General features: G+C 43.6%; 1 protein-coding gene across 1 annotated transcript in view; it reads left to right on the forward strand.

Moving 5' to 3' along the window:
- Nucleotides 1-9776: 9776 nt before the first annotated feature.
- Abhd3 (abhydrolase domain containing 3, phospholipase) overlaps nucleotides 9777-27981 on the forward strand; it is a 46243-nt gene continuing 28038 nt past the window's right edge. The window contains exons 1-3 of the mRNA XM_027404322.2: nucleotides 9777-9990; nucleotides 10342-10505; nucleotides 11711-11893. Coding sequence (XP_027260123.1) covers nucleotides 9829-9990; nucleotides 10342-10505; nucleotides 11711-11893 — 509 coding nt within the window. The 5' untranslated portion in view covers nucleotides 9777-9828. The remainder of the gene's footprint in view (nucleotides 9991-10341; nucleotides 10506-11710; nucleotides 11894-27981) is intronic.

A 27981-nucleotide genomic window follows, 5' to 3' on the forward strand; every position in this document is an offset into this window, starting at 1 on the left:
AATGGATGCAGATAAAAACCATTGCAGATACGCACACTTACTTGGAGAGTACAGCTGTGATACTCCAAAATGATATTGGTAATACCATCCTTGCGTTTAAAAAAGAAAGAAGCAGGGCTCTTTAGAGGAGTAGGCTTGGGACAGAGGAGTGGCCAAATAAGCCAGTAACAGTTCTAGAAATAATCCTTTGTGGGACTAGATGGTAAAGAAGTACTCAAACAACAGAGGAGGGCTGTCCAAGAGTCTGTAGCTTCAGTGGCCAAAGTCCACAAAGGCTTAAAAATAAAGTAAGGGTGTAGGATGCCAAGTCTGACAACCTGATTCAATCTCCAGGACCCACATGATAGAAGAGCAGAACCTACTCCTCCAAGGTGTCCTCTGACCCCCATCCTTGTACCATTGCATGGGAGCAACAACACATATACACACACAGTCAATCAATGTAATAAAACTTTTTAAAAAAATAAATGAAATAATGTGCTTGGGGACTATAATCCAACTATAAGTAAATAAATATACTTGAGTCTGTAGTGACATAAATTAAAAGGCTAATGAGTAGGGAAATAAGACAAATATTATTTTTAGGAGGTTTCCAAATGATATAGTTAGCACTCCCTTCTCCAGGGGGTGAAACAATTTCAACTACCACATTACCCACCCCCCTCTTATTTTGGTTTTTCGAGACAGGGTTTCTCTGTGGCTTTGGAGGTTGTCCTGGAACTAGCTCTTGTAGACCAGGCTGGTCTCGAACTCACAGAGATCCACCTGCCTCAGCCTCCTGAGTGCTGGAACTAAAGGCGAGTGCCACCACCGCCCAGCTCCCTCTTTTTATTTTCAATACTGAAAGTTGTACCCAGGGTCCCACACATGCTAGGCAAGCACTCTACCACTGAGCAATATTGCCACCCTTTATTATCTCCCGCTGGACCACAGACCACAGGCTAGACTTGTGGGTTTGCCAAGAGGAGACTTTACAGCAGAGGAACCTGCCAAGCACTAATCAATTCATAAATATCACATCCCAGTGTTGTGGGGCAGCTGTTCTGTGCTCCCTGATAGGATGTAGTGAGAAGGCCCTTCTCCATGGTAACCACTCTAAAGAGAAAACACCACACAGACAGGCTGATTAGCACTCCAGTATACTCAACAAGTTCCCTTAAGAATGGCATGAAAGGAAGGACAGACCAAAACACCTATCACAGACCCAAGAAGATAGGGTCTAGGGATGCATAATATTAAATGCAGTACCATGCACCACATGGTATCAGCAACCACATGGTGATAAACATACACCCCGGCACACACACATACATACAAAATTAGATTTTTTTTTAAATTGATGCCAGCTGGGCAAATTGGCCCATGTCCATAATTCCAGCGGTGAGTTCCAAGTCAGCCTTGACTACAGATGAAAATCTTGTCACAAAACAAGCCGGGTAGTGGTAGCACACACTTTTAATACCATCACTTAGGAGGCAAGGCAGGAAGATCTCTGGAGTTCAAGGCCAGCCTGGTCTACAAAGTAAGTTCCACGACAGCCAAGGCCACACAGATTAACCCTCTCTTAAAAAAAAAAAGTAAAAGTAAAAGCCAGGCTCTAATCGACCATCTCTACTGGACTTGTAGTTTACACTGTGTCTGGTTTTCTGATTGTCTTACAGTTTGGGCATTGAAACCTGGCTGTCATGTATGTGCTATATCATTGAGCTAAATCCCAGACCCCTGCAGCTTCATCATTATAAAGTCCACGTGGCAAAGAGTGACACAACCGCAGTAGCTTCTCATAGACCTCTGAGTTTCTCCTTTTACAGGTTTGCATTTTTAAAGAAATCCTATACACTCACATGCCTCTCTCTTTTCCCTCAAATCAATCAAATGTATTTCAATCACAAAGAGAATGTAAGTAAATTTATTTTAATTTTTTAGTGTAGTTTTGGTTAGGTTTTTTGTTTGTTTTTGTCGTTATTGTTGTTGCTTTTTCTAAGACAGGGTTTCTCTGTGTAGTCCTGGCGTCCTGGAAATACTCTGTAGACCAGGCTGGCCTCAAACACAGATCCAACAGTCTCTGCCCAAAGGCATACACTGCCACCTGGTTTTGCTTTCTTACATCTCAATCAGAGCCCTGCCCTTGGGTGTAGGTTCTCACTTCCTACCTTGCTTCACACAGGGCAACATGAATGCCAGACAGGCCATGATGTGAACTTTTGGGAATGCTGGCTCCATCCCCGCCCCATCTTAGGAGTTTTTGGATTACAGACATGTTACCATATCTGGCTTTATATGGGTTCTGCCATCTGAATTCAGCTCTTCACCCTTGTGGAAAGCACTTTATCCAGTGAGCCATAACCCCAGCTTGTGTGTGTGTGTGTGTGTGTGTGTGTGTGTGTGTGTTTGTGTGTGTTTTAGAAATTGAACCTAGGAGCTGGGCGTTGGTGGCACATGCCTTTAATCCCAGCACTCGGGAGGCAGAGGCAGGCCGATCTCTGTGAGTTCGAGGCCAGCCTAGTCTACTGAGCAAGTGCCAGGATAGGCTCCAAAGCCACACAGAGAAACCCTGTCTCGAAAAAAAAAAAAAAAAAAAAAAAAAAAGAACTCTGTATGGGGCTGGAGAGATGGCTCAGAGGTTAAGAGTGCTGGCTGCTCTTCCAGAGGTCCTGAGTTCAATTCCTAGCAACCACATGGTGGCTCACAACCATCCATTATAAGATCTGCTGCCCTATTCTGGTGTGCAGATATACATGGAAGCAGAATGTTGTATACATAATAAATAAATAAAATTTAAAAAAGAAATTGAACCCAGGACCTCCCAAATGTTATGCTTATGCCCTACAACTGGGCTACACCTCAGTCCTTCTCTCTCTAAAATGCATGGATGTAGAGAGGTTAGAACAATTAATGCCACTAGGGCAGTCAGATAACCCATCTGTTTCATTTCAATTCCCACCCACTTCCCTCTGGATTTTATTTTTAATGCCCCAGAAGGCACTTCATTAATTACTAATTAAGTACTCTAGGCTGGGTGAGATAGCACATGTCTGTAATATTAACACTTGGAAGGTGGAAACGGGAGAATCAGGAGTTCAAGAATATCCTTGGCTACCTAGAAAGCTCAAGGCCAGCCTGGCCTACATGAGGTCCTGTTTAAAAAACAAAAAACAAAGCAAAGAACAGAAGGAAAGTTAGGATGATGTGGGAGGTAAATGTGGGGATCTTTGGGGGATATGATCAAAGTATATTACATATATGTTTATATATATATGTGTCTAACTACCTGGCTTCATTAAATATCCATTCTTCAGCCAGGCGTTGGTGGCGCTCGCCTTTAATCCCAGCACTCAGGAGGCAGAGGCAGGTGGATCTCTGTGAGTTTGAGACCAGCCTGGTCTACAAGAGCTAGTTCCAGGACAGCCTCCAAAGCCACAGAGAAACCCTGTCTCGAAAAACCAAAAATAAATAAATAAATAAATATACATATCCATTCTTTCTTCACATATTACTGTTTTGTGTAGTTTTTTTAAGGACTAGTTTGGTCAGGCCTGGTGCCTTACACCTGTCATTCCAGCATTCACAAGGGAGGTTCAGGAGGATGGTCACAAGCCTGAGGCTAGCCTGGTCTGCGTGGGCAGTACCAGTGGACCAGCTTGGGCTATAGAATGAGATCCTGTTTGGCTGAGTCTCTGTACACACACACACACACACACACACACACACACACACACACACACTGCTGTCTGTGGAATTGTTGTGTGTGGCTGCAATTGTTAAGTGGCACAAATGAATCTTCCTCACAGTCATGAAAGGTTTGTTCTGAAATCTTACAGTGGTAAAATATATCAGAGAAGACCTATTAGAAATATTAGTCCTTCTCAACTAATTATTTCAAAGGGCTATTGTTGAGATAGATTTCTCATCCATTCAGAGCAAGTATTTACAAAATGCAAGAAAAATTGCTGATATGTGGTTCCCATATGGTTGAATCACATATTGGCTCACTGACATCAAGGAAGCTGTCTAGAATTTAAGTCTCTCGCCACTTAACCTCATCTAGTACCAAAGCACTAGTTTTAGTTAGCTATCATTGCCTATGAAATCACCCTACAAAAACCTAGTAACTGAAACCACAAAGTATAATTATAGCAGAGTTTTGTAGGTTGCCTGTGCTCAGCTAGGCATTGCATATGTGTAGATGTTTGTGTCTGTTTATGTATGTGTGTATGTGTAGATGTGTTTGTGTGTGAATGTGTTTGTGTCTGTGTTTATGTGTGTGTGTGTGTGTTTATATGTGTATATGTATATATGTTTTTATGTGTATTTATATGGAGGGGATTGTGCATGTGTTTGTGTCTGTATGTTTACATGTGTGTTTATGTGTGTGTACAAATAAATGTACAGGTGCATATAGAGGACAGAGGTCAGGATCCCTCATTGGAGCATGAAGCTTGCTGAGTAGGCTAGGCTGGCCTGTAGTCCCAGGGGTCCGTTTGCCTTGCCTCCTCACTCTAGAATTACAAGTACGCATAGCCAGACTTTTACATGGTTCTAGCTCAGGTTCTCCTGCTTGGCCCAGAACCTCACTAATTGAGCTATCTCCCAGCCCTAGATGGAGGCTCTTGTGTGCTTGTGTTGAGATATGTTGGGCCCAGGGTCAGGGATAGGTCAGGTTGAGTGGAACCATGAAGGTTTCTTTACTCAGATGACTGGCACCACAGCTGGGTTGGCAGAACATCTGGGGGCTGGCTGGGTGTTTCCCTCAAAATAAGCCTGTGCATGGTATCAACCTGAGCTTTTTCACTGAGCAGAAGGTCTGAGTAGAAGGACTTCCTACATGGCTGCTTCCTTTCCTGCAGCTTGGGTTTCAAAAGCCAAGACAGGAACTGCAAGTCTTCCTATGAAATCATATTCAATACGGAGGGAAGCTCTCCAGTGTGTCAGCTGCTGAGTGCACTTACTGCAAGGCTGATGGGGACACTATCCACCATAGCCTGAGTGCACTCACTGCAAGGCTGATGGAGACACTAACCACCATAGCCTGAGTGCACTCACTGCAAGGCTGATGGGGACACTATCCACCACAGGCTGAGTACACTCACTGCAAGGATGATGGAGACACTATCCACCATAGGCTGAGTGCACTCACTGCAAGGCTGATGGAGACACTATCCACCATAGCCTCTGAACAAAGATAGTCCTTGACACGAACAAAGCTATGGATGCAAGTCAGTGGGGCCTGTTGGAAGACACAGAGCAAGACTGAGTCTCTCAGGAACCATTGAATAGACTACTCTGCCATCTGAGTAACCACTCTTCTCTTCCCCATCCTGATCGAGGAATTCATTCACCTCACAAAACAGTCAGCATTTATGTACCTGTCACCAGAATGGTCTTTAGAATAAAGTCCCAGATCAACAATTTAAAGCTCCAATTCCCTCTCCCTCTCCAGTCTGTCTGTATGGCCCAGGAAGAGAAGGAAGCACCTAGAATGTTGACACTGGGTATTTAGGCCAGGTTAGATGTCCTTTACCTAACTCAGAGAGCTGCAAAGATGCCCAGCTTTAGACCCCTGACATCCCTATGTGTGTATATATACTACATTCAATTCTAGGGCAAAGGGAAATTGCTAACAACATTCTGTTACCCTGCTTGAAGCCAAGATGCATTCAAGCCTGTCAGCTCTGTGTGTTTCTCCATGGTTGGAGGGACATGCATACTGTGAACAAGCACACACATTCAGTCCCCTAGACCCAAAACCAAACCAAAGCAAAATTCTCCAAATCCTGTCCTCTAAGACATGGAACTTAATGGATTTCCCATAAAATCCAGGAATAATTGATGGGGGATGGCCTTCTGCATATATATTTCTCTTATTGGTTGATGAATAAAACACTGATTGGCCAGTAGCCAGGCAGGGAGTATAGGCGGGGCTACCAGATGAGGAGAATTCTGTGGGGGAGGATGCAAAGAGTGAGCTGCCAGGCAGATGCTGTGTAGCTACAGGGAAGACAGGACATCAGGCGTTCTCCAGTAAGATAAGGCCATGTAGAAATACACAGATTAATAGTGGGTTAAAAAATAGTTAGGGGCTAATAATTAAGAAAGAGGTAGCCAGTAAGAAGCCTAAGCCATCGGCCAAACAGTTTGTAATTAATATAAGTCTCTGTGTGTTTATTTGGGACTAAACAGCTGAGAGACCGGGTGGGACAGAAACTCTGTCTACAAATAATGATTACAGATTATTAGCAAAGTGGCATGGAGCAAGTACCCTAGCAAGTTTGTCTCAATCCTTCCTCCTTTTTACAATATATTCTGTACAGGGTGCGCACAGAATTGCACCCATACACCCTTACCTAACAGATCCTACTGGTTTCCAGATAGAAAACAGATACATTTTGTCCAAAATTTATAAGATTAACACAGGATACCTTCTGTGGTTTAGCTCTTAACCTTGAAACAATGTTAACTAATAAAGTTCTCTTTGCCCTTTGTTGTTGTTTACATATGATACAAAAACATGTTACAAAATTTTAAAGATATTTAATGATAAGTCAATTCTGCTTTTCAGATCTAGTCACCTAATCTCACTCTCTGGAATCATCCACTCTTTTTTCTTTTGTATTTTTCTGGATTTTATTTTTAGGCAGATTTTTTTATATTTTAGTATAATACATTTTGATTAAATATGATATATTACACAAAGTTCATGGTGATGTGTTTGTGTTTAAGACTTGCCTTCCATTAAATCTTAGAATATTTTGACCTTGAGCCAACATTCAGGAGGCAGAGATAGGAGAACTGTTGCAAGATCTGGACCTCCCAGGCAGGGTTTCTCTGTGGCTTTGGAGGCTGTCCTGGAACTAGGTCTTATAGGCTGCTCTTGAACTCACAGAGATCTGCCTGCCTCTGGCTCCCGAGTTCTGGGATTGAAGGTGTGGGCCACCACGGCCCGGCTCACTAGCTAACTCTTACATTTTAAATTAGTCCATTTTTTTTATCTACCCTCTTCCACATGGCTGAACCCTCTTTCCACACAGCATGTTTATCTTGCTTCTCTCTTCTCTCTGGAGACTCCGGAGACTCCACCCTTCTTCCTCAGAGTGCCTCTGTCTGGCTGTCCCACCTATACATACCTCCTGCCTAGCTACTGACCAGTCAGCTCTTTGATAAAAACAATCAGAAGGCACCTTGGCAAAGACACAGCTTCATCATGTACAAAAAGATCATTCCATAACACTCATGTCAAAATGTTGTCCCTAAGGTAACAATACTGAGAGGTGGTTAAGAACTTGAAGAGGTAATAGGTGGTCAAGAGTGTTACCCCCTTTCTGGAAGGATGACATTAATCCTCATAGTAGTGAGTGCTTGTTTTCAGGGAGCTGGTAGGCTCTGCAGAGCAGACTTTATAAGGCCACACCTGTTTGTCTCCTCTGCACAGCCTGCTGTCTTTGCAATGTTTACCACTTCTGAGACCCTTGTCAGGTGAGGTCATCCTGGACTTCCAGTCTCCAGAAATACAAGCTAAGCTTCTTTCCTTTATAAGGCCCCCTCCCCCTCTGTAACAGCAACCGAAAGTTGTACTAAGATACAGCTTTGGTGGGGGAGAAGCATGCCAGGCATGCAGGTCAGTGGTCGAGCACTTTTCTAGCTAGGATGAGGCCCTGGGTTCAGTCCCCAGCACCACACACAGAAACAAAATAACACATATTGCTGGGCACGGTGGCATAAGCCTACAATTGCAGCACTTGAAAGGTTCAGACTGGAGACTGCCACAAGCCCCAGGCCACTCTGAACAGTTCCCCAGCCACCCTGCACAGCAAGACCTTGTCTCTCATGAAACTGGCCAGGGAGGTGGGGGGTGGGGGGTCGGGGATGGGTGTGGCATGTCCTGTTGTGGTGGTGGCACTCATTTGGGAGACTGAGACAGACATAGTGACTATGAGTTCTAGGTCACCCAGGCTACACAGTGAGTTTCAGGTCAATCTTGGCTATACGGTAGGACCTTGTCTCAAAAAAAAAAAAAAAAAAGAGGCACTGGGAATATGGCTCAGTGGTAGAGTGCTTGCTAGCATGCACAAACTCTGGGTTTGATCCCCAGAAGCCCATAAAGCCTGGACTTGGGATCAGTACAACCCCTTAATTTCAACCTTTGGGAGAAAGAGGCAAGAGAATCACAAACTCAAGGTCAGTCTCAGCTCCATAGAGAGTTGGAGGCCAGCCTGATATACATTAGGCTTTAGATTGTTTAGACCAGTGCTTCTCAACCTTCCTAACACTGAGACCTTTAATACAGTTCCTCATGTTGTAGTGATGCCCAAGCATAAAATTATTTCAGTACTACTTCATAAGTGTACTTTTGCTACTGTTATGAATTGCTACTGTTGTGATATGCTACCCCTGTGAGCACGGGCCGGGGGAGGGGGGGGTGTACAGGTTGAGAAATGTGGTCTAAAGAAACAAAAGCAAAACAAAGTGACAGTGAGAAATCCAGAAGGCCTGGTTGAGTGGAAGTAAGTGAATTATCTAGTTACCAACCCCAAGATTCACTGAGCAAATCAAAGGCAAATAAACCGCTCACTTTCAAGCCATCTCATTTCCTGTCAAGTGAGAGATCGTGATTTATAATCCTAACTGGTTGATAACACTTTATATTTCAAAATTTATTATGTTCCCAACACAAAGAAGTGATGAATGCCTGCAGTTATGGACATGCTAGCTATCTGGGACTGATCATTATAGATTACACATGTACTGCCATCTCACACTCTAATCCATAAAATACAACTATCATGTGCTGATATAAAAATAAGCAATGTACAGCTAGGCAGGTAGCTCAGTGTAGAGTGTTTGCCTAGCAGCACAAAACCTTGGGTTCAGTCCCCTGCACTGCATAAACCTGTTTTGGTGCTAATCCCAGTTTGGTTGATAATCCCAGCACTAGGAAGGTGAAAGCAGGAAGGGTGGAAGTTCAGGGTCACCCGTGACTACACAGTGCGTTCAAGGCAAGCCTGAGCTACATAAGACTCTGTCTTTAAAAATAAAAAAATCGATATATTCAAATAATCTAAAACTGACATTTTTCGTAGTCTCATCAGCCCTTGCCTTCACTGTTTGCCTATATACGCCTAGCCACAATTGTTTCAGATGTCTTTCAGACTTTAGTCACATCGCCACAAACAAGCCTAAGAGAGCCTACTTCGAAAAATGCTTCCCTGTGTGCATCCTGCATAATCAGCCCGAAATGCCATACACCTGAGAGTTCACGGCATTAATCAACCACATGATTGAATCTTACTTCCGGTTCCTGACCTTTTCAAGACCCAGCTCTCATATAATAGCCCTTGGCTATTTAAAAGATTCACCGGAGACTGAAAGTCGAGCATGAGTGTCTGCAGTTGAGGGGATGTTTTTTCTTTGGAGAGTTTCCCCAGGGACACAAGCTCCGGTGGGATGGAGGATTCTCTCCCTGCGTAGTGCAAGCTCTCTTTCCGCTGCAACTTTGGAATCCGAAGCAAGTGCCCGCTTCTCTGCAAACCGCTGCCATCCGAGCTCAAGGTCACGGCGGCAGGTGGCGGCCAGGCCCATTTTCTTCTGCAGGGCTCACGTGCTCTCTCCCGGCTCTCGAGGGACACCGGGGGGTCCACGGCACCGGGGCGTTCCAGCGCGCGTCTGGAAGGTTCGCGGGTGGGGCGGGGCAGGGCGGGGCGGGGCGGGCCACGCCTCCCGGGCCGCGGTTGGCCGAGGCCGCGCTCCGCCCCGCAGGCACCGCTCCCCCGCATCGCGGGTCCGGGCCCTCGGGCAGGCCGGCCTCCGCCGCAGCTGCGCCGCGCTCGCGCCATGCAGCGCCTGGCCATGGACCTGCGGGTGCTGTCCCGGGAGCTGGCGCTCTACCTGGAGCACCAGGTCCGCGTCGGCTTCTTCGGCTCGGGCGTGGGCTTGTCGCTGATCCTGGGCTTCAGCGTCGCCTACGCCTGCTACTACCTGAGCAGCATTGCCAAGGTGAGCCAGGGGCGGGGGCGGTGGAGCGTGGCGAGCCCCGGGGCCCCGAGGGCTCGCGGACAGCGCTAGCCACTAGCTAGGACCTGCCCCGGACCGGACAGCACAGCCGTGGTACTTCGGGGAGGACACCCGGCGCTCAGTTTGCATTTCCCCCGGGATGCAACTGAGTGCATCTTGGGACTGTTGTGATTGTGGCTTCTGGGCGTCAGTCTCCGAGGAGATGAATCGGAGGGCTCGCGCGCGGCCTGCGGGTGGGGACACCGATAAATCCTCTGGTTGCTGGTTGCTGGTTTACGACCGCCGCCGTAAACTTTGTTCTGGACCCCTCACCGATGCTGCTTCTCCCGGCAGAAACCGCAGTTAGTGACTGGAGGGAAGAATTTCGGCCGCTTCCTCCAGGACCACTGTCCCGTGGTGACAGAAACCTATTACCCGACAGTATGGTGCTGGGAGAGCCGAGGACAGACACTGCTGAGACCCTTCATCACTGCCAAGCCCCTGGTGCAGTACAGGAAGTAAGTCACTGAGACATACCTTCCAAATCACAGGTTTTAGTTAGTTCCTGCTTCCAGTTCTTCGTTAGTCCATCTGTGGTTAACAAAAGAAACAACTTAAGAGAAGAAAATAGGAGGGATGCCCCGCCTACCCACCTACCTCCAGCTGCAGGAAAATATTCAAGTGTTGCTCTTCCCTGCCTGTTTTTCTTTTTTCATCCTAATGTAAATGGGCAGAAGCCATATCTTATTTCTGGGATGTGAGAAGCGCTATGTTTTGGGGGGGACTGTTTCCAGATTTGTCCTTGAGGACCTAGGCACCTTGATGAGAGATGCACTAATTATTCAGGTGTTGTCCAGCTCTGCACATGGGTAAGACTGTCAGTCGCTTCAGGTTTTGTGTGTGTGTTCCCACAAAAGAGCTCATAGTAACAAGCACATGGGTTTTTGAGGATAATGTTTTGAGGTGTTGCAGATGTGGGTGGGAACATATCTAACCAGGAGATTAAATGGTGTCTATTACCAATTTCCCTGAGTCATCTGGTCTTTCTGGAGTTCCTTTCCTCTCTGTTGGACCCATAGATGCTCTGTGAGAAGTCATTCAGGAAGCAAACTTTGTAGGGTACTTAGTGAGGGATGCATTATTGAGTCAGAGAGTTGTAGCATAGAAAAAGTCAGCACTGAATCTAAGCAGAGTTCCCTGTTGGTATCTGTATGACCTTAATCAATAGGGGTTAAATGCTATGCATTTGAGAGTAATAAGGAAATGACTAATATAAATATATGAAGGTGTGTGTGTGTGTGTGTGTGTGTGTGTGTGTGTGTGTGTGTGCTGGGGCTTACCACACTCCCACCCAATATTTGAAGTTCTTTGAAGCTTATTCTTTTTTAAGTTCATTTAAAAAAATAATTTATTGGTTCAATGATAATTTTGTGCATTTAAATAATGTATTTTGACCACATTCACACATACACACCCCAATTACCCTGATTTATCCCCTTCTGAAATTCATTTTTTACCTCTTACCTGTTATGGGACTGCTGGAAATATGGAATTAATCTTTATAATATTTCTGTAATGAAAGAAAGTGGTTTATAGTTATGCATGTGTGAATGTGGGTAAGCTATTTTGATATGAACAGATACTGTCATATTTATAGAATGAAAACACCAAGATGCAATGTAAAAACACTGCTCAGTCATGCCTTTGGAACCCTTACTTTCAGTGAACTCATTAAGACAGCAGATGGAGGACAGATCTCACTGGACTGGTCTGATAACAATGACAGTTCGTGTTATGTGGATGCCAGCACCAGACCTACTATCTTGCTGTTACCTGGCCTGACTGGAACAAGCAAGGAATCCTACATCCTTCATATGATCCATCTCAGTGAAGAATTAGGATACAGGTACCTGTGAAAGATTATTTCCCATTTTTCACTTAATTCCCATGACATATTAATATTTCAGACTGAGTGAGCATGGCAGCACATGCCTCTAATCCCAGCACTAGGGAGACAGAGGCAAGATGATTACTGTGAGTTCAAGGCCAGCTTAATCTTTGTAGAAAGTTCCAGACTATTAGGGTACATAGAGAGAAACCCTACCCCCTTCCCAAATTTCCTTCAGGTGGTGGTGCACACCTTGAGTCCCAGCACAGGCAGATCTCTGAGCTTGAGGCCACCTGGCCTACAGAGCAAGTTCCAGGACAGTCAGGGCTACACAGAGAAACCCTGTCTTGAAAAAAACAAACAAAATTTTTATTTTCCTTGGAGGTATGTTTCAAATACAGACATATTCACACTCCCTCATGTATGAATTAAGAAATCTCCTAAATTATTACTTAACTCTGATTCCTCTTTTGTCTCCATTTCCTAACTGATCACCTTGTAGGAAATGACTCTTAGCATAGTACCATACAATAAGGTTAGGATAAATGAGAAATGATATTAGAGCACCTGGGAATTGATAGTGTCATGTCCCCACACATGCTGCCACGCCTGAGAAATAAGAGACCCCTTAAGAGAGTGCTGTGCAGAATAGCAGTTCCAAGCCCTGGGACAGGGAACAACAGGAGGTCTCGTATCACACTTCGATTTTGGGCCTTAGGTTTGTTAATCTTATTCGACTGGCTTAGATCCAAGTGTGGAAAATGTTCAGCTTTAATTGTAGGTCAGCCTTATTTTTCCATAGGCAATCAGTTCCTTTTTTGTCCACCTGAATTTGCAGGTGCACATGACTGCTGGCCAGCTGATACCATAGCATTTTTAAACAACCATTATTCAACTTGGCCACCAGGTACAATTTAATTTTTCCAAGTGACTTGGCAGCTTTACATTTCAGATTCAGCTCTGGAGTCTTAAAGCAAGGCTGTTATGAAAGGTACTGTTTTTTGCTGTGATGCTCCTCTTTAGCTGATGGCAATATTGCCGTAGCTGGTGGTGATATTGCAATGGTACACTCTGTGACTTGTGTGTAGAGTCAACCTCTTTTTTTTTTTCTAAACTGGAAATACTCATTTATATGACACTTCATCATAAAGAGGGAAATATAATAGGAAATTCTGTTTTAACAAGTTAACTCTGATCTTTTACAAACAAAGCCTGTTATGCTCATAAAGTAGCATTCTCTCAGAAGCTCAAAGTATTCTAGATTTGGGGTTTGCTAAGAAGTAGCAGGGATCCACGATTATTCCATTTAAACAGCATTGAAACTTGTTTCTAATTTACATCTAAAATGTGATTATGCTAAAAAAGTAGAGATCTATAAAGCCACTGCCCAATTCCAGTTTTGAGACAGGATCCCATATAGCCCAGGCTCACATCAAAGTCACTATGCAGTCAAAATGTAGGGAAGGCTTGTGCTAGAATTATGAGAAGACACAAAGATTCTGAAAACTAATACTTTCCTGGGGACCTTGTAAGGAGAAGGCTGGGCCAGTTCTTTGTCAGCAGCTTAAAGAACCAGTTAAGGATGGCCTTGAACTTCGGGTCCTCCTGCTCAACCTCAGAGAGTTGTCATTACATGTTTGTCACTGCTCTGGGTTCATGAGGCTGTGGAGACCCTGAGGCCCAGGGTTTCATCACAGGAGACTTGGGGTATTTCAGCCTGAGTGGGAAGTTTTCGGGACTAGATCAGACTGGCCTTGGCAGGAAGGAGGAGGAAAGGCAAGGCAATTGTCAGTCCTCTCTCCCGTGACCTTGGGACTTAGAGTCTGGCTGAGGAAATGACTCAGTCACTCAGTGCCTGCCCAGCAGACAGAAGAATGTGAGTTCGGATCCTCAGAATCCACGTGAAAAGCTGAGCTCAGGAAGTAGAGAGGTGGATTAGCAATTACAAGCACTTGCTGCTCTTGCAGAGGACAGACTTAGTTCCCAGCACCCACATGGCAGCTCACCACTGTCTAGTTCCAGACTCTTCTGGGCACCAGGCATGCAACCCGATACACATACATGTATGCAGACAAACACTCATACACATAAAATAATCATTAAAAAAAAAAAGCTGGACAGTGAGGTAATTGCCTGTATCCCAGCACTGGGAAAAATGGTGGAAGTTAAATCCTGAAACTCATAGGTCAGCCAGTCCACCCAGATTGATGAGCATCAGGTCCACTTAGAGACCCTTTTTTGAAAAGCTAAAGCAGATAGTGACTGGGGAAAGACCACCTAGATCAACTTCTTTCCTCCACATACATGCACCCACATGTACCCACCCATACCAACAAGTACATGAAACACATACACACACAAACACAAAGAAATTCTGAGTTTTACAAATAGAGCCTTGAGCCAGGTAGTGATGGCGTACACCTTTAATTCCAGCACTCTGGAGGCAGAAGCAAAACATTCTCTGTGAGTTTTGAGGCCAACACGATCTACAGAGCAAGTTACAGGACAGGTTCCGAATCTACACAGAAAAGCCCTATCTCAAAAAACAAACCAAACAAAAAACCCACAAAAAAACCAAAAACAAATAGAGCCTTGAGAAAACAAAAAACTGAAGTCTCTGACCTAAGTCAGAGAGGCTGTATCATTTCACTTTTGCCATTTAGCAACACCCCCCCCCCAAAAAAAAGGTTAGCAGTTTAAAATAACCATTCTGTTCAGTCCCAGGGGCTGGCAGTTTGGGTTCAGGTCTCGAAATTCAGCCTTAGCCAGGATTATTTGTGCATATGTGGTTAGCTGTTAGGAAGGCTACATGCTTGGGACCACTCAGCTGTCAAAATGCCTCATCTACCCTCAGGCTCACTCTGTTCTCTGGGTGGAAGAGCGTTTACTAAATGTAAAAGCAGAAGCTGTCAGGGCCTGTGAGTTCTAAGGCCCAAACTTAGAACTACTACAGTATTACTTCTGTATTCTACTGGTCAAAGCAGGGCAAATGAGATAGTCACCCCAGAGTCCGAACAAGGGTTGCTGATGACTACAGAAAGGACAGGTAGTCTCAAAACCACTGAAGTAAAACGTAAATCTGAAAGCTTGACCGAAGGCTGTTCTTCATCCTGAGAAGGCAGAAAGGAGCTGAGCTGTTGCAGGTGCGGGGCTAGGATAACAGGGCTTGAGGAAGGCTTTGTAATATGGGCTTTAGGATTCAACCTGGACTCTCATGTTGGGACTGCCACATACAGAGTGATCCTAGCAGTTAACTGGATTGCCTCACCACAGTTCCCTCTCTTATGTCAGGGGATTTAGATGGGGTGTGTACAATACTTGTCCACACGCAAAGGGTCTTTAGAAAATGTCTTCTTTCTGTCATCCTCTAGTCTGATCAGAATAGGAACTTTTTCTAAGTTAGGAGCACAAGGCACTTTGCATCTTGTGTCAGGGGCACGAGACATGTTGTAATGTCTCCTTACAGAGTTTTGTGGACAGACCTAAGTATCCATGTGATGTGGAGGACTCAGCTCCACTCATGTGAAAACAGAAGACTTGGGGGAGGGGATAGGGCCAGAGTGTGAGTTGTGTCAGGTCATTGGGGAACTTGTGCTGTCTGGTAGGATACTGAGACATGAGAGAGAATCTAACTGCAGCCTATGGATGAATGAAAAGGAAGGGTTTATGGTTGCTATAAACACAACATTTTCCTCTCACTCAAAATCAATGATTGATGGGAAGGAAACTAGGACAAAGTTGATAGGAGATAATTATGAGCAAAAGTGTTCTAACTAGGTCAAAGGTAAATAGGCTTGGATAGAGAATATTTGACCTGCTTACAGTGACCATCTTCACAGCACTATGGTTGCAAAATGCCCTCTTGGAGGAGATTACTGTTGAGCCAGATAAATGCTTTCCAATTTTATCAATCTGTTGGGACAAATGTTTCCTGGAGGTCATATGAAATAAGAAAGGTCTCAGGGTCACAAGTAGGTTTAGAGAAAAATATCCCATGGGAAAAGGCCTAGGCAAAGTTTAGTTCCCTCCAATAACAAAAAGTGTTGTTTTTTTTTTTCCTTTGAGACACAGTCTCACTTTGTAGCCTAGGCTAGACTACTCAGTGTGTACTCAGGCTGCCTCCGTTGCCCAAGTGCTGCAGGTAATTGGTAGGCTTGATGGGCATATCTTCCTCTTTCTTCCTCCTCTCCCTCTTCCTCCTCTCCTAGGATTTATGTATGGTTATTTCATGTGCACTTGTGTTTTACCTGCATTTATGTCTGTGTGAGGGTATCAGATACCAGAAAACTGGAGTTACAGATGGTCATGAGCTACAGTGTGGATGCTGTGAGCCAAAACTGGGTCCTCTGGAAGATTGACCAGTGCCTGTAACTTGTCTCTCTAGCTCCCATGCTGGCTTCTTTAAAAAATCGCAATTCAGTAGCTGAGGAAATGGCTCAGGTGATAAAGACCATTTGTCATGCAAGCATGAGGACCTGAGTTGGAAACCCTCAGAACCATGTTCTAAAACAAACAAAAAACCAACTGTCACGGGTGCAGCACAGGTGCCTGTAATCCATTGCTCTTCCCAGAACATGGGAATAGACAGGAGAACCCCAGAAGACCGTGGGCCAGCTACCCTAGCATACAAAGCAGAAAAAAAAAAAAAAAAAAAAAAAAAAGATGACAAGGAGACCCTGTTTCAAACAAAGTAGAACTTGAAGATTGACATCAGAGATTGTTCTTTGGCCTCCACATGAACACTGTGACACATACACACACACAAACACCTGAATTTTGTTGGGGCTTTTGTTAGTTGGGTTTTCTGTCAGTTACAGCCAATTCTGGGCCTGCATATAAACACATACATACCCATAGTGAGGGTCACATGAGCCCAGGAGTTTGGGGCCCAGCCTGAGCAACATAATGAAACACTCATCAAGAAAATGAAGTTTTTTAAAAGCATAATAAAAGAAACCTACATGTAGTAACAGAGCCTAATAGGTTGTGTTTTGTACCTAAATAATATCCTGGTTTTTTTTTAAAGTCCTTTTTCCATTCTCTGAATTGATTTCCTGGACTACAACACAAACAAGGGGAAAACAGTGAGTCTGACTATATCTGGATCAGCTTTTACCTTGGCCTTTTTAGTCATTTATCATTATGCTTCACCCCCAGCTAATACTAAAGAGTGACCCATCCAGAATTATGTAATAACAAGCTCATTGAAATGTAGGTCAGTCATTAAGTCTTTCGGTGCTGTGCAGTATCAGAGCTTATACTTCCCGGGAACCTATAGTCTAGTTGAGGTGACAGCATATGCAGAAACAGGGAAGTGAGCATTCTGCAGGCCCACAATTGACTGTAACTGACAGAAAACCCAGCTAACAAAGGCCCCAACAAAATTCAGGTTGTGCTGAAAGGTATCCTCAGTGTAAGAGTGCTTGGCTCAGCATACATGAGCCCTGGGATGGATCCCCAGCACCAAAGTGGAGTAAAAGTAAGTCACAGATGTCTTTGTCCTGAAAGTCCAGGTAACAGTCACAACTTGTCAGTACCCAGAGCCCAGGCACATACACACACACACACACACACACACACATACACACTGTGCGTGATGCTTATATATACAAGCATGTAGAGGCCAAAGGGACTCTCTAGTTTTGTTCTGTTGTGAAGCAGGGTCCCTCACTGGTCTCAAGCTTGGCAAATAGACAAAGCCGGCTGATCAGTGATCCCCAAGAAGCTGCCTGTCTCTGCATCTTCAGTGCTGGAATTCCAGATGTGCACTATCACCATGCAGCACTCTGTTATTTATTTATTTTTATGTGTATGGGTGTTTTGCCTATGTTTATGTGCCATGTGCATGCCTGGACCCTGTAGAAGCCAGATCCCTGGGGATTAGAGTTACAGACAGTTGTGAGCTGCCACATAGATTCTGGGAATTGAACCCTCAGCCTCTGGAAGAGCAGCCGATGCTCTTAGCCATCTCCCCAACCCCACCAGCAGTTTTATAGGATGGGTTCTGGGGCTCAGACTCAAGTCCTTACTATACAGAATGAGCCATTTCCCCAATCCAGACTTGGTTGTCATTTGAGTTTGGTTTTATTGTTGTTTTATTTTGGTGGTGGTGGTGGTGGTGGTGGTGGTGGTGTGTGTGTGTGTGTGTGTGTGTGTGTGTGTGTGCTCTCGCAGCCGATGAACACTTTAACTCTATGGCATGTATATGATGTACATATGTGTAGATACAAATGGGCTTGTCCATGTTTGCACATGTGGAAGCTGGAAGTTGACAGAGGGTGTGTTTTCTTTCCTTCTGTGGGGGGCAGGAAAGGTTTCTCACTGAACCTGGAACTTACCATTTTAGCTAGACTGGCTTGGTGAGCAAGGCTCTGGGCCCTACCTGTCTCTGTCTGTGTCACTCCCACATACACTGGGGTTACAGGTGTTTTCTGCTGTGCCTGGCTTTTACACAGGACTCTGAAATCAGGTCCTCATGCTTGCACAGTCAGGACTTCACCACTGAGCCACCTCCCCAATCCCATCACTTCAACTCCAGTACCCAGGGCAACACAAGGAGAGTAGAAAACATGCTCATGTTTTAAGGGTGCACACACAAGGGTTGAGGGCTGAGGATCAATTTAGTGCTAGTGTGTTTGCCTAGCGTGTGTGAGGCCCTGGATATGGTCTCTAGAAATTTCCCCAAAATGGATTGTTATCATCTGATGTCCTTGGGGTCGGCCAGTGCAGGAGCCAAGCATATACAAGCATATAAGAAAACCAAGTAAAGCTGGCAAGGAGAGGAGAGAGATGGGGAAGTTGAGTCAGAAGAAAGGGAGGGCATCTTTCTTAATTTTTTTTGAGAATTTTTCAACCTTAAGACTTGCATTTTAAAACATGTGTGACTACTTTTTTCCTACTTAGAGAAAGCCTATTTTGTTAAGTGGTCTGACAGGATAGTGGCTTTTCAGTCACCATGGAACCCACTGATTGGCAGCAAAGAGAGAGACTCATTTGAGAAATGGCTTAAATAAGGTTAAAATTTCACTGCTTTCAAGTGTGTCTTTACTTTTCTGTTTGGGGCTTTATTTAGGGGTGTGGTAACCAAGCTATCACAGGTTCCAATGAGATGTTACATTTCCAGCGTCATTAGCAGTACCTTGGGACAATCTGTAGATTCCTCCAAGGGAGGAAGAATGAAGAAAACCAAGTTAAGGAAAATGGAGTTGTTGAAGCAAGAGTTTATTCCTCCCCCATTTTAGATTAGAAGCTATTTTAAGTTAACATCAGAAACTTCTTATCTTGATAATTTACTTTTTGTAAAAATAACATTTTCCAGTGTGAAAAATGAGGTAATAACAACTTATTGTTCTTGAGACTAACTATGTTAAGCATATTAGAAAACACAGGTGAAAAGTTTAAATTATGTAATGATAGACTAGAAAATAATTGTGGTAGATACCGACAAGTGGTCCCATTGTTAGATAGTCCACTGACAAATACCCCTCAAAGATAAAGGTGTATCTTAGTGGCCAAGTACTTGCCCAGTATGCCCAAGGCTTTGCTTCCATCCCCAACACACTTACACACATGGAAATAACCTCAAACCTTTCAGGGTCAGAGCTCTGTTACAAAAGTTGGCATGCCCATCAGATGTACTCTGTGTTCAGAACACCCATCCTCTTTGGAAAGAGAGACGTGAATGTTACTAGCATAGATAACAAGGACGGAATGGTGAGCTGGGTCAGGAAATTGCAGCTGGGTTAGACACTACTTGTGCTTCTAGGAACATCTTTTTCTGACCTCCCTGCTCTTTCATTTTCTGTTTTGCAGAGGATACCTTCTTCCTCCTAGAATTATGAGGCTCACATACATGTGAGCCTCTACAAAGAACATTAACTGGTCCCTCACCAAGAACAAACAATTTAGGAAGTGTTGTTCTTAGAGTCTATAGGAGTGAATGAGGGCCATTATCTAGCTTCTGGACAAGCTTAATCATTCCAGAAGGGCCAACTAGCAGTAAGGTGCATTGGGTAGCCTATTGCCTAAGAAAGCCTAGAGTAGCCTGCCTGGCCAGGCAGTGACTGAGCCAACAGAAAGATGTGCCTTGCTGAGGCAGGGAAGCTGCTGGCTTCTTTACCAACCTACAATCCATGCTTCTTGCCATGCCTTGTGATGCTGCTGTTACCCATGAACACTCAGCTAATTGGGCTACATATTTAGTTGGCAGAAGATATGCAGAAAGAATAGAGACCTGGACTGGAATGTATTGAATTGTCATGCAGTATCATTTGCTGATTTATACAATCATGTCAATTGGAAATGAAAATTTCAAATTAGCTTTGTTGATTAATTGTTAGTAATAGATTCCTTACTATGCACTATATATAATCTTATTTCATATACACCTAATTCTAAGACATGTTTTGTTTGAGCCGGGTTCTCATTATGTAGCCCATGCTGTCTTAAGATTCATCACATAGCACAGGATGGCCTTGAATTCACCAAGCCATGTAATAGTTTAACCAAAATTATACAGCTACTATGTAACAAGATCAAGATTGAGCTTCATGCCTTTGCTACAGATAATTGTATGGCTTCTGCTAGGCTATTTGGAATGTTACTAGTTCTTGATGAGCCCTAGCAACTTCATTGTTGATGCAGGGTATTATATAGCCCAGGCTGACCTTGAGTTCTCTTTGTAGCTGATATTGGGCTTGGATTCCTGATGTTCCTTGCTTTCACCTTCCACATTCTAGCATTCTTGGTATGCACCACCACACAAAACTCCTTTGATAACTTTTTATATCCTTGGATGTCAAGATGCTCAGTTCATGGCAAGTAACTCTTCAAATGCCAAAAATATTGTTTACTAAGATCATGCAGGCTGGAGAGATGGCTCAGGGGTGAGTTCAGAGTGTTTACTGCTCTCCAGAGGACCACAGTTCAGTTCCCAGCATCCGTGCCAGGCAGCTCACATTGTAGGTGACAAAAGATTTATAACAAGAAATGCAGGTGTTTAAGTAGAAATGAATCAAGGGTCACAGTAATCCTGAGCATCAGGAGCAGCTTACTCTTGCCTGGTATTTTATTTCACCTGTAGTCAGGGAGCCCTTTCTCTCAGCCTTTGCTTTAAGTCCCTGAACCTGTTCTGATCCTCTTCTTGTTTCTACTTGGAAGCCTTGTCTTCATCATCCATCTCCTTGGACTGCTTCAAGTAGGCCAGGGCTTTTTTTACTTTTGTAGTCTGACAGAGTGCCTGTTGTCCCTTCACTGAGCCTAAGTCAGGAACCTGATAGGTTGTTTTTAATGTCATGTCATGAGGCAGGGAACACAATTAACTGATGTTATTATGACTTCATGCTTACCGTTTACATGTTACATTCTTTTTCATTATTTAACTTCCATAGTGTCTCTATTTTTAAACCTGATAGCATATATAGTAGGCTATAATTCCAGCACTTGGGAGATAGAAACAGGAGGTTCAGAAGTTCAAGATCATCTTCAGCTACAAAATGATTTCAAATCTAGTTTACAAGAGACTGTCTCAAAAACTGAAAACTCAAGCTGGTCATGGTGGCGCACACCTTTAGTTCCATCACTTTGGAGGCAGAGGCAGGTAGGTCTATGTGAGTTTGAGGACAGCCTGATCTACACAGAGAGTTCCAGGACAGACAGCACTACATAGAAAAACCCTGACTCAAAAAAACAAACCCCCCAAAACTATAATATACCTTGCTTTATCTAGTTTAACAGTTTATGCTTTTTAATTGGAATTTTTAAATAATTTATTTTTATTTAATGTTAATTGGTTTTTGCCTGCATGCATGCCTGAAGCCCTGGAACTAGAGTTACAACCAGGTGTGAGATGCATTGTGGGTGATGGGAATTGAACTCAGGTCCTCTAGAAGAGCAGTCAGTGCTCTTAACCACTGGGTCATCTCTCCAGCCCTTTAATTGGAATTTTTAGTACTTTTATATTTAATGTAATTAATGATACAGTAGATTTAAGAAATACTATTTGTAATTCATTTTCTATTTTTTAAATTCCTATTCTGCCTTTCTCTAATCTATAAATTTACATATTTTATCAAATTTGGAAAGTTTGGGGATATTAGTTCTTTGATTTTTCTTTATTCTTCCTGTCTTTTCTTTCTGCAGTTACAGTTACATGTATAGCAAGTATTTTGATACTGGGGGTTTTGTTTGTTTGTTTACAAGATCTCACTGGGTAGCCCTGGCTGGCCTGGGAATTGGTATGTTGACCAGGATAATCTGGCCTTGAACTCACAGAGATATGCTGGCAGTCTCTGCCTCCTAAGTGCTAGGTCATGTGCCAGCACACCTGCCTCTTTTTATATTAAACCAGCAACTGAGTTTCTGTTTGTTATGATGCTAGGGAAATAAACTTGGCCTTGTGCTTGCTAAGGACTCACTTAGCTATATTCTCAGCCTCTTGGAATTTCCGGTTTTAAAGGATTTATTTATCTTTATTTTGTACCTATGTCCCTGTGCCATGTGTGTACCTGATGCCTGAGGAGGCCAGAAGATGGCTTCAGATATCTCAGAACTATAGTTATAGACATCTGGGCTCCACCATGTGGGTGCTAGGAACTGAACCCAGGTCCTCTGAAAGAGCATCAGTGCTGTTAACTGCTGAGCCATCTCTTCAGCCTCAGGAACTTCTGTTTTTGTAAGTGCTGTTTCTTTCCTGGGCTTTTCTTTTTTAATTCTTTTACACACACCACACACACACACACACACACACACACACACACACACACACACACACACACACACACAAACACACGTATTCTAGGCTTGCTTTGATTTGATTCTACCATCTGGACCACACCAGGAACAGTTGTCGTATTTCTTTAATGTGGGTTATGTTTTCCCATTTTTCATGGCTCACTAATTTTGAGTTGTGTTGTGGATGATCCATTTTCAAAAATCTGGGTGGTGGTGCATGCCTTTGATCCCAGCACTTGGGAGGCCAAGGAAGACAGATCTCTATGAGTTTGAGGCCAGCCTGGTCTACCGAGCAAGTTCCAGGATGGCCAGGGCTACATAGAGAAACCCTGTCTGGGAAAAAAATGAAAAGGCTTGGATTGTTATATTTTCCTGAATAGTACTGATTTTTCTTTATATTATCAGCAGATAGCTTGGCTAAACTCAGATTTCAACCTGTATCATCTGTGATTAACAGCAACTGACATCTGTCTAGTTGACAGCCTTAAAATTGCTGCTTAGAACCAGCCAGACAGGAGGCAGAAACAGGAGTAATGTGGAGATTGGGGCCCAGTTTTCATTAGAATTTAGAACTCTTCTGTGTCTCCTCTACCTCCAACTATAATAATTGTCGCAGACTTTATACTCTTCAAAATCATAAGACAAAGTATTTCTACTGGACTTTTTTCTGCACTGAAATACCAACTGTTGCTGCTCCTCACAAAATTAAACAGGAACTCCTCCTCCCCCCTCCTTGCTGTTCTATTCTCTGTGTGTCAACTTGGCTTTCAGTTTCTGCCTGCTTTGCTGCTGTTCTCTATCTGCTTATATTGTGAAAGTTTATCGTCACTATTCTATGTAAGGGTTGGCCTGATAAGCTCTGTCCTAACATTCCGGGAAATAGAGCCCCTTGTCATCTTTTGTAACCTTGCATTAGAGCTCTGTACCTAGGGCTGGAGAGATGGCTCAGCAGTTAGGAATGTTTGCTGCTATTGCAGAAGACCTGAGTTCAGTTCCCTGTACCTGCACCAATAGCTCACAATGGCTGTAACTGCAGCTCCAAGGGATCTGATGCCCTCTTGGGCCTCCTTAGGCACTAATATATACATAGATCACTGTCTTAGTTACCATTCAGTTGCTAGGAGACATAAGTGACAAAGCATTTAATCGGTGGCCTACTTTCAGTTTTGGAAGGTTAGTTCATGATCATCATGGTAGAAAGCATGACAACCAGCAGGAGTAGTAGCTGACAGCTCACATCTGATTCCCAAGCAGGAGGCAGAGAGAGTTAGACTGGGCCTGGTGTGAAGCCCACCCCCACTCACACCTCCAACAAGGCCACACCCCCTAATCCTTCCCAAACAGTTTCAGCAACCAGGGAACCAAGCTTTAAAACATATTTACTTATGGGGTCTTTCTCATTCAAACCACCACAGTAGCCATGTTTCAACTACAATAGCAACCTCCTGCCCTGAGCCTTAGGACAGCTTATATAATGTTAGCTTGCATCTTTGTTACACTTGTCATGTCAGTTCTGCCCATGTTGAACCCATAGAGCTTTCCTGTCTGTGCCACTCATTGGACATTGAACCCTCTTGTCAGGTGAAAATATTGCCCGTTAGTCTAACTGAAGGTATTCCTTGGAGGGCCTTTGTGTGTTGCTGTTTGTTTTTCTCTTCGCTCTTATAGGCTTTGATTTGCCTTTTTAGTTTAGTAGATTCTGCTTAATGAGGGTTTTGAATGAATGGGTCATTTTGATGTTTAGTAGTCCTGCAAGGTGTATAAAACATGCCCCGTCAAGGTGTAAACAGTTGCAGTGGCAGTGGCAGCTGATCCCTGAACCTTCCTCTCACTCTACCCATTTCTGCTTGATGCCTCTACTTTTATGGGTTTTTTTTTTTTTTTGGTGTTGTTTTATTTCTTTTTTTATTTTAATTTTATTTTATTAGTTCAAATTAGGAACACGCTTGCTTCAGATGTCAATCCCTTCTCCCTCTCCCTTCCCCCCAACATCCCACCTGCCCCTAGCCATCCCCCCTCCACTCCCCAGGCAGGGTAAGGCCCTCAAAAGGGGCTCCCCAAAGTCTACCACATCATCCTGGGCCGGGCCTAGGCCCTTCCCCATGTGTCCAGGTCAAGAGAGCATCCCTTCACATGGGATGGGCTCTCAAATCCCTTCTTTTTTTTTTTTTTAAATCTTACATATTTAATACAGTGCGTTACCCCTATACAAATGGAAAAAAATTAAGTTCAACATTTCTAGAACAATATGGCTGTTAATTTTTGTACAATGCCAACTGAACACGGTAAACTGGGATACTTTTTTCCAAAGTTGACAGCACAGCTAAAGTTTCCAAAAATTCAAATTATATATATATGTATATATATATATATATATATATATATATATATATATATATATAATGGCAGTATGTTATGCATCAATAGCAGCAACAGCTTTTCCAGGTTCTGCAGTCATTTGAACAAAATTGTAGAAACATCCACCACTCTCCATTTAAAAAAAAAAAAAGTAAAAAACAAAATCCCAGAAAAACAGCACAGTTCTGTTACCCTTGTGGTACCTGGCACCATTTTTTTTAATTAGCTTCTCAATCATACTTTTACGTTTTATCATTGTATTTTACTCATCTGTTTTGTGGGGTAGGGGCAAAAGTGCCATCAAGTGTGCTTAGAGGTCAGAGGACAGTCTGTGGGAATTGGTTCTGTCCTCCCACCACATGGTTCCCAGGGATCCAATGCAGGGTATTAGGCTTGGCAGCAAACACTGAAGCCTTCTCTGTCCCTCTTTATCAACTGTTTGTCTGCAGTCATCAATACCATGGCAAAAGTAGCTTCCTTGTCAGCCGGATCATGGGCTTACAAATGGTTTCAATCTCAGCAGAGGCAGACGCAGGTGGATCTCTGGTTCAAGGCCAGCCTGGTTTACAGGAGTTCCTGGACAGCCAGAGCTACCCAAAGAAACCCTGTCTCATAAAACAAACAAACAAACAGCTGAGGGGTAGTTGAGCTAGAAAATATCTTAGACTGTGTTAAACTCTGTTTATCTTACAGATTTCACTTTTGTGTTCTCAATGCCTGTCCTGGGCTGTCTGATCCTTTGTGTGCCTGTGTGTTTGGTAGGAAAGCCCACATGTGTTCTGGTACCTTGAGCAGATGCCACTCTCTAGTCCACCTCACAGTAACAATGCAGGGTGCAGTTTTACACAGAGGACCAAGGGCAGCATCCAAACAGAGCTAGGGATGGAACCAGGCCCTCACAGGTGACAGGCAAGCCTCTACCACTTAACTACCTCCTCTCTCCTGAGAACATTATTGATTGTCATGCCTGGGGCATTTTTACTGGTTTTCAGGTGGTAGAGACCAGAGACATTACTGAACATTCTGTAATGCACATGACAGCCCTACAACAAATTTAATTGAAATTAAATTAATCTAAAATACCTATAGTATTGAAGATTGAAAAATCCTGGTTACGAGCTAGTGAGAGATCACTGACTCAGGGCTGACAAATGGGGAACCTACATAAGACCGAACCAGACTCCCTTAATATAGGTAACAGTGGTGTCACTGGGACAATATATGAGGCCACTGGCAGTGGGTCCAAGATCTAATTCTAATGTACAAACTGCCTTAGTGGAGCCCATTCTATATGGAGAGATGCCTTGCTAGACACAGGGGTGTGGGGGTGGAGAGTTGCCTTGGTCCTGCCCCAATGAGATGATCGACAATCTTAGTAGACTTCCTGAGGGAGGCCTTCCCCTCTCCAAGGAGCAGATGGGAGGTGGGCAGAGATTTGGGGGAGCGGGAGGAGAGGAGGGAGGGGGAACTGGGATTAGAATGTAAAAAAAAAAAAAAAAGAAAAGAAAAAACTCCTGGGCTCTCTGCCTTTTATTTCACCTTCATTAGAGAAAACTTATCTGTCTCCCTGGAATAATGAAATACCTGGATATTTATAGAGAAAAGAAGTTTGTTTTGACTCACTTTCCAGAGGTCCAAGATCAGGGTATCACATATGGTAATAAACTTCCTTCTGGATGGATCCCAAAGTGGCTTCAGGGTCTTACATGGTAAGAGATAAGGAGTGCTCACATGGGTGTCCTATCCTTCACTCTTCTTTAATAGTAGGACTACACCCCAGTCATCTCCCAAAGGCCCCACTATGAACTTCATAGATTAAGTGCCTAGTCTCTTAATACCTCACAGTTAAATTAAATTCCCACATAGGAGCCCTTGGGGGCACATGAAAGCCATGTGAAACTGTGGTTAACATATTCTCTTGTTACAGAAAGTTCTAAATAACAGATTTCCTTTTTAAGAATCATTTTTTAAATTATGTGTCTGCATACATGTATGCAGGTACCCATGGAGGCCAGACAGCATTGTGTCCACTGTACTGGAATTGCAGGTGACTGTGATCTGCCTGACATGGGTGCTGGGAACTAAACTCAAGTCCCCTGCACAGACACTATGAGCTCTTAACACTGAGGTTAACTTCTGCATTCGTTATATTTCAATTGCTGTAATAAAATGCCTTGGCCAAGGCAACTTTCAAAAGAAAGCATTTAACTGAGTTTAGTTTCAGAGGGATAACATCCATGGTGACGGAGCAAAGCACGGCAGCAGGAACAGCTGAGAGCTCACAGCTTAAATCCACAAGCAGGAGGCAGAGCACACTGGGAATTGTTGCAGAATATTTGTTTATATTGTAAAAACATGTCTCTGCCTAAGACACCTTCAGATTGCTTCAATAAAGAGCTAAATCGTCAATAGCTGGGCAGGAGAGAATAGGCAGGGCATCTGGGCAGAACGAGAAGAACTGAGAAGAAGAATCTAGGTGCACAATTTTGCCAGCAGACACAGAGCAAGTCAGATGTGCCATACTGAGATGAGGTAACCAAGCCCTATGTGGTAGATTTAGAAATATGGATGAATTAAGTTACAAAAGCTAGTTGGGAAAAGCCTAAGCTAAGGTCACGCTTTCATAATTAATAATAGTCTCTGGGTCATTATTTGTGGGCTGGTGGTCCAAAGATAGTCTGTCAAGAAAGCTGACTATAGGAAATGGCATGAGTCTTCTGAAACCTGTCTCACCCCCAGTGACACACTTCTTCTGACAAGGTCACACCTCCTGATCCTTGCTGAAGAGTTCCACCAACCAAGGACCAAGTATTCAAACACATGAACCTATGGAGGTCATTCTCATTCAAACCACCACACCATGTCTCAGCCCCCTTCATCCCATATGTGTTCGTTTGTTATGTCTTTCTTTGAGAAGAAGAAAATTAGATAGTTTAAAAATGCAGAAAGAACATTGAGCAGTCCCATTTTTTTATGTGTATACCATTTAAAGTCATTTGGAAAAAGGGGAAAAATTT

Source organism: Cricetulus griseus, chromosome 2 (genome assembly GCF_003668045.3).
Source record: "Cricetulus griseus strain 17A/GY chromosome 2, alternate assembly CriGri-PICRH-1.0, whole genome shotgun sequence".
Classification (NCBI taxonomy): Eukaryota; Metazoa; Chordata; class Mammalia; order Rodentia; family Cricetidae; genus Cricetulus; species Cricetulus griseus.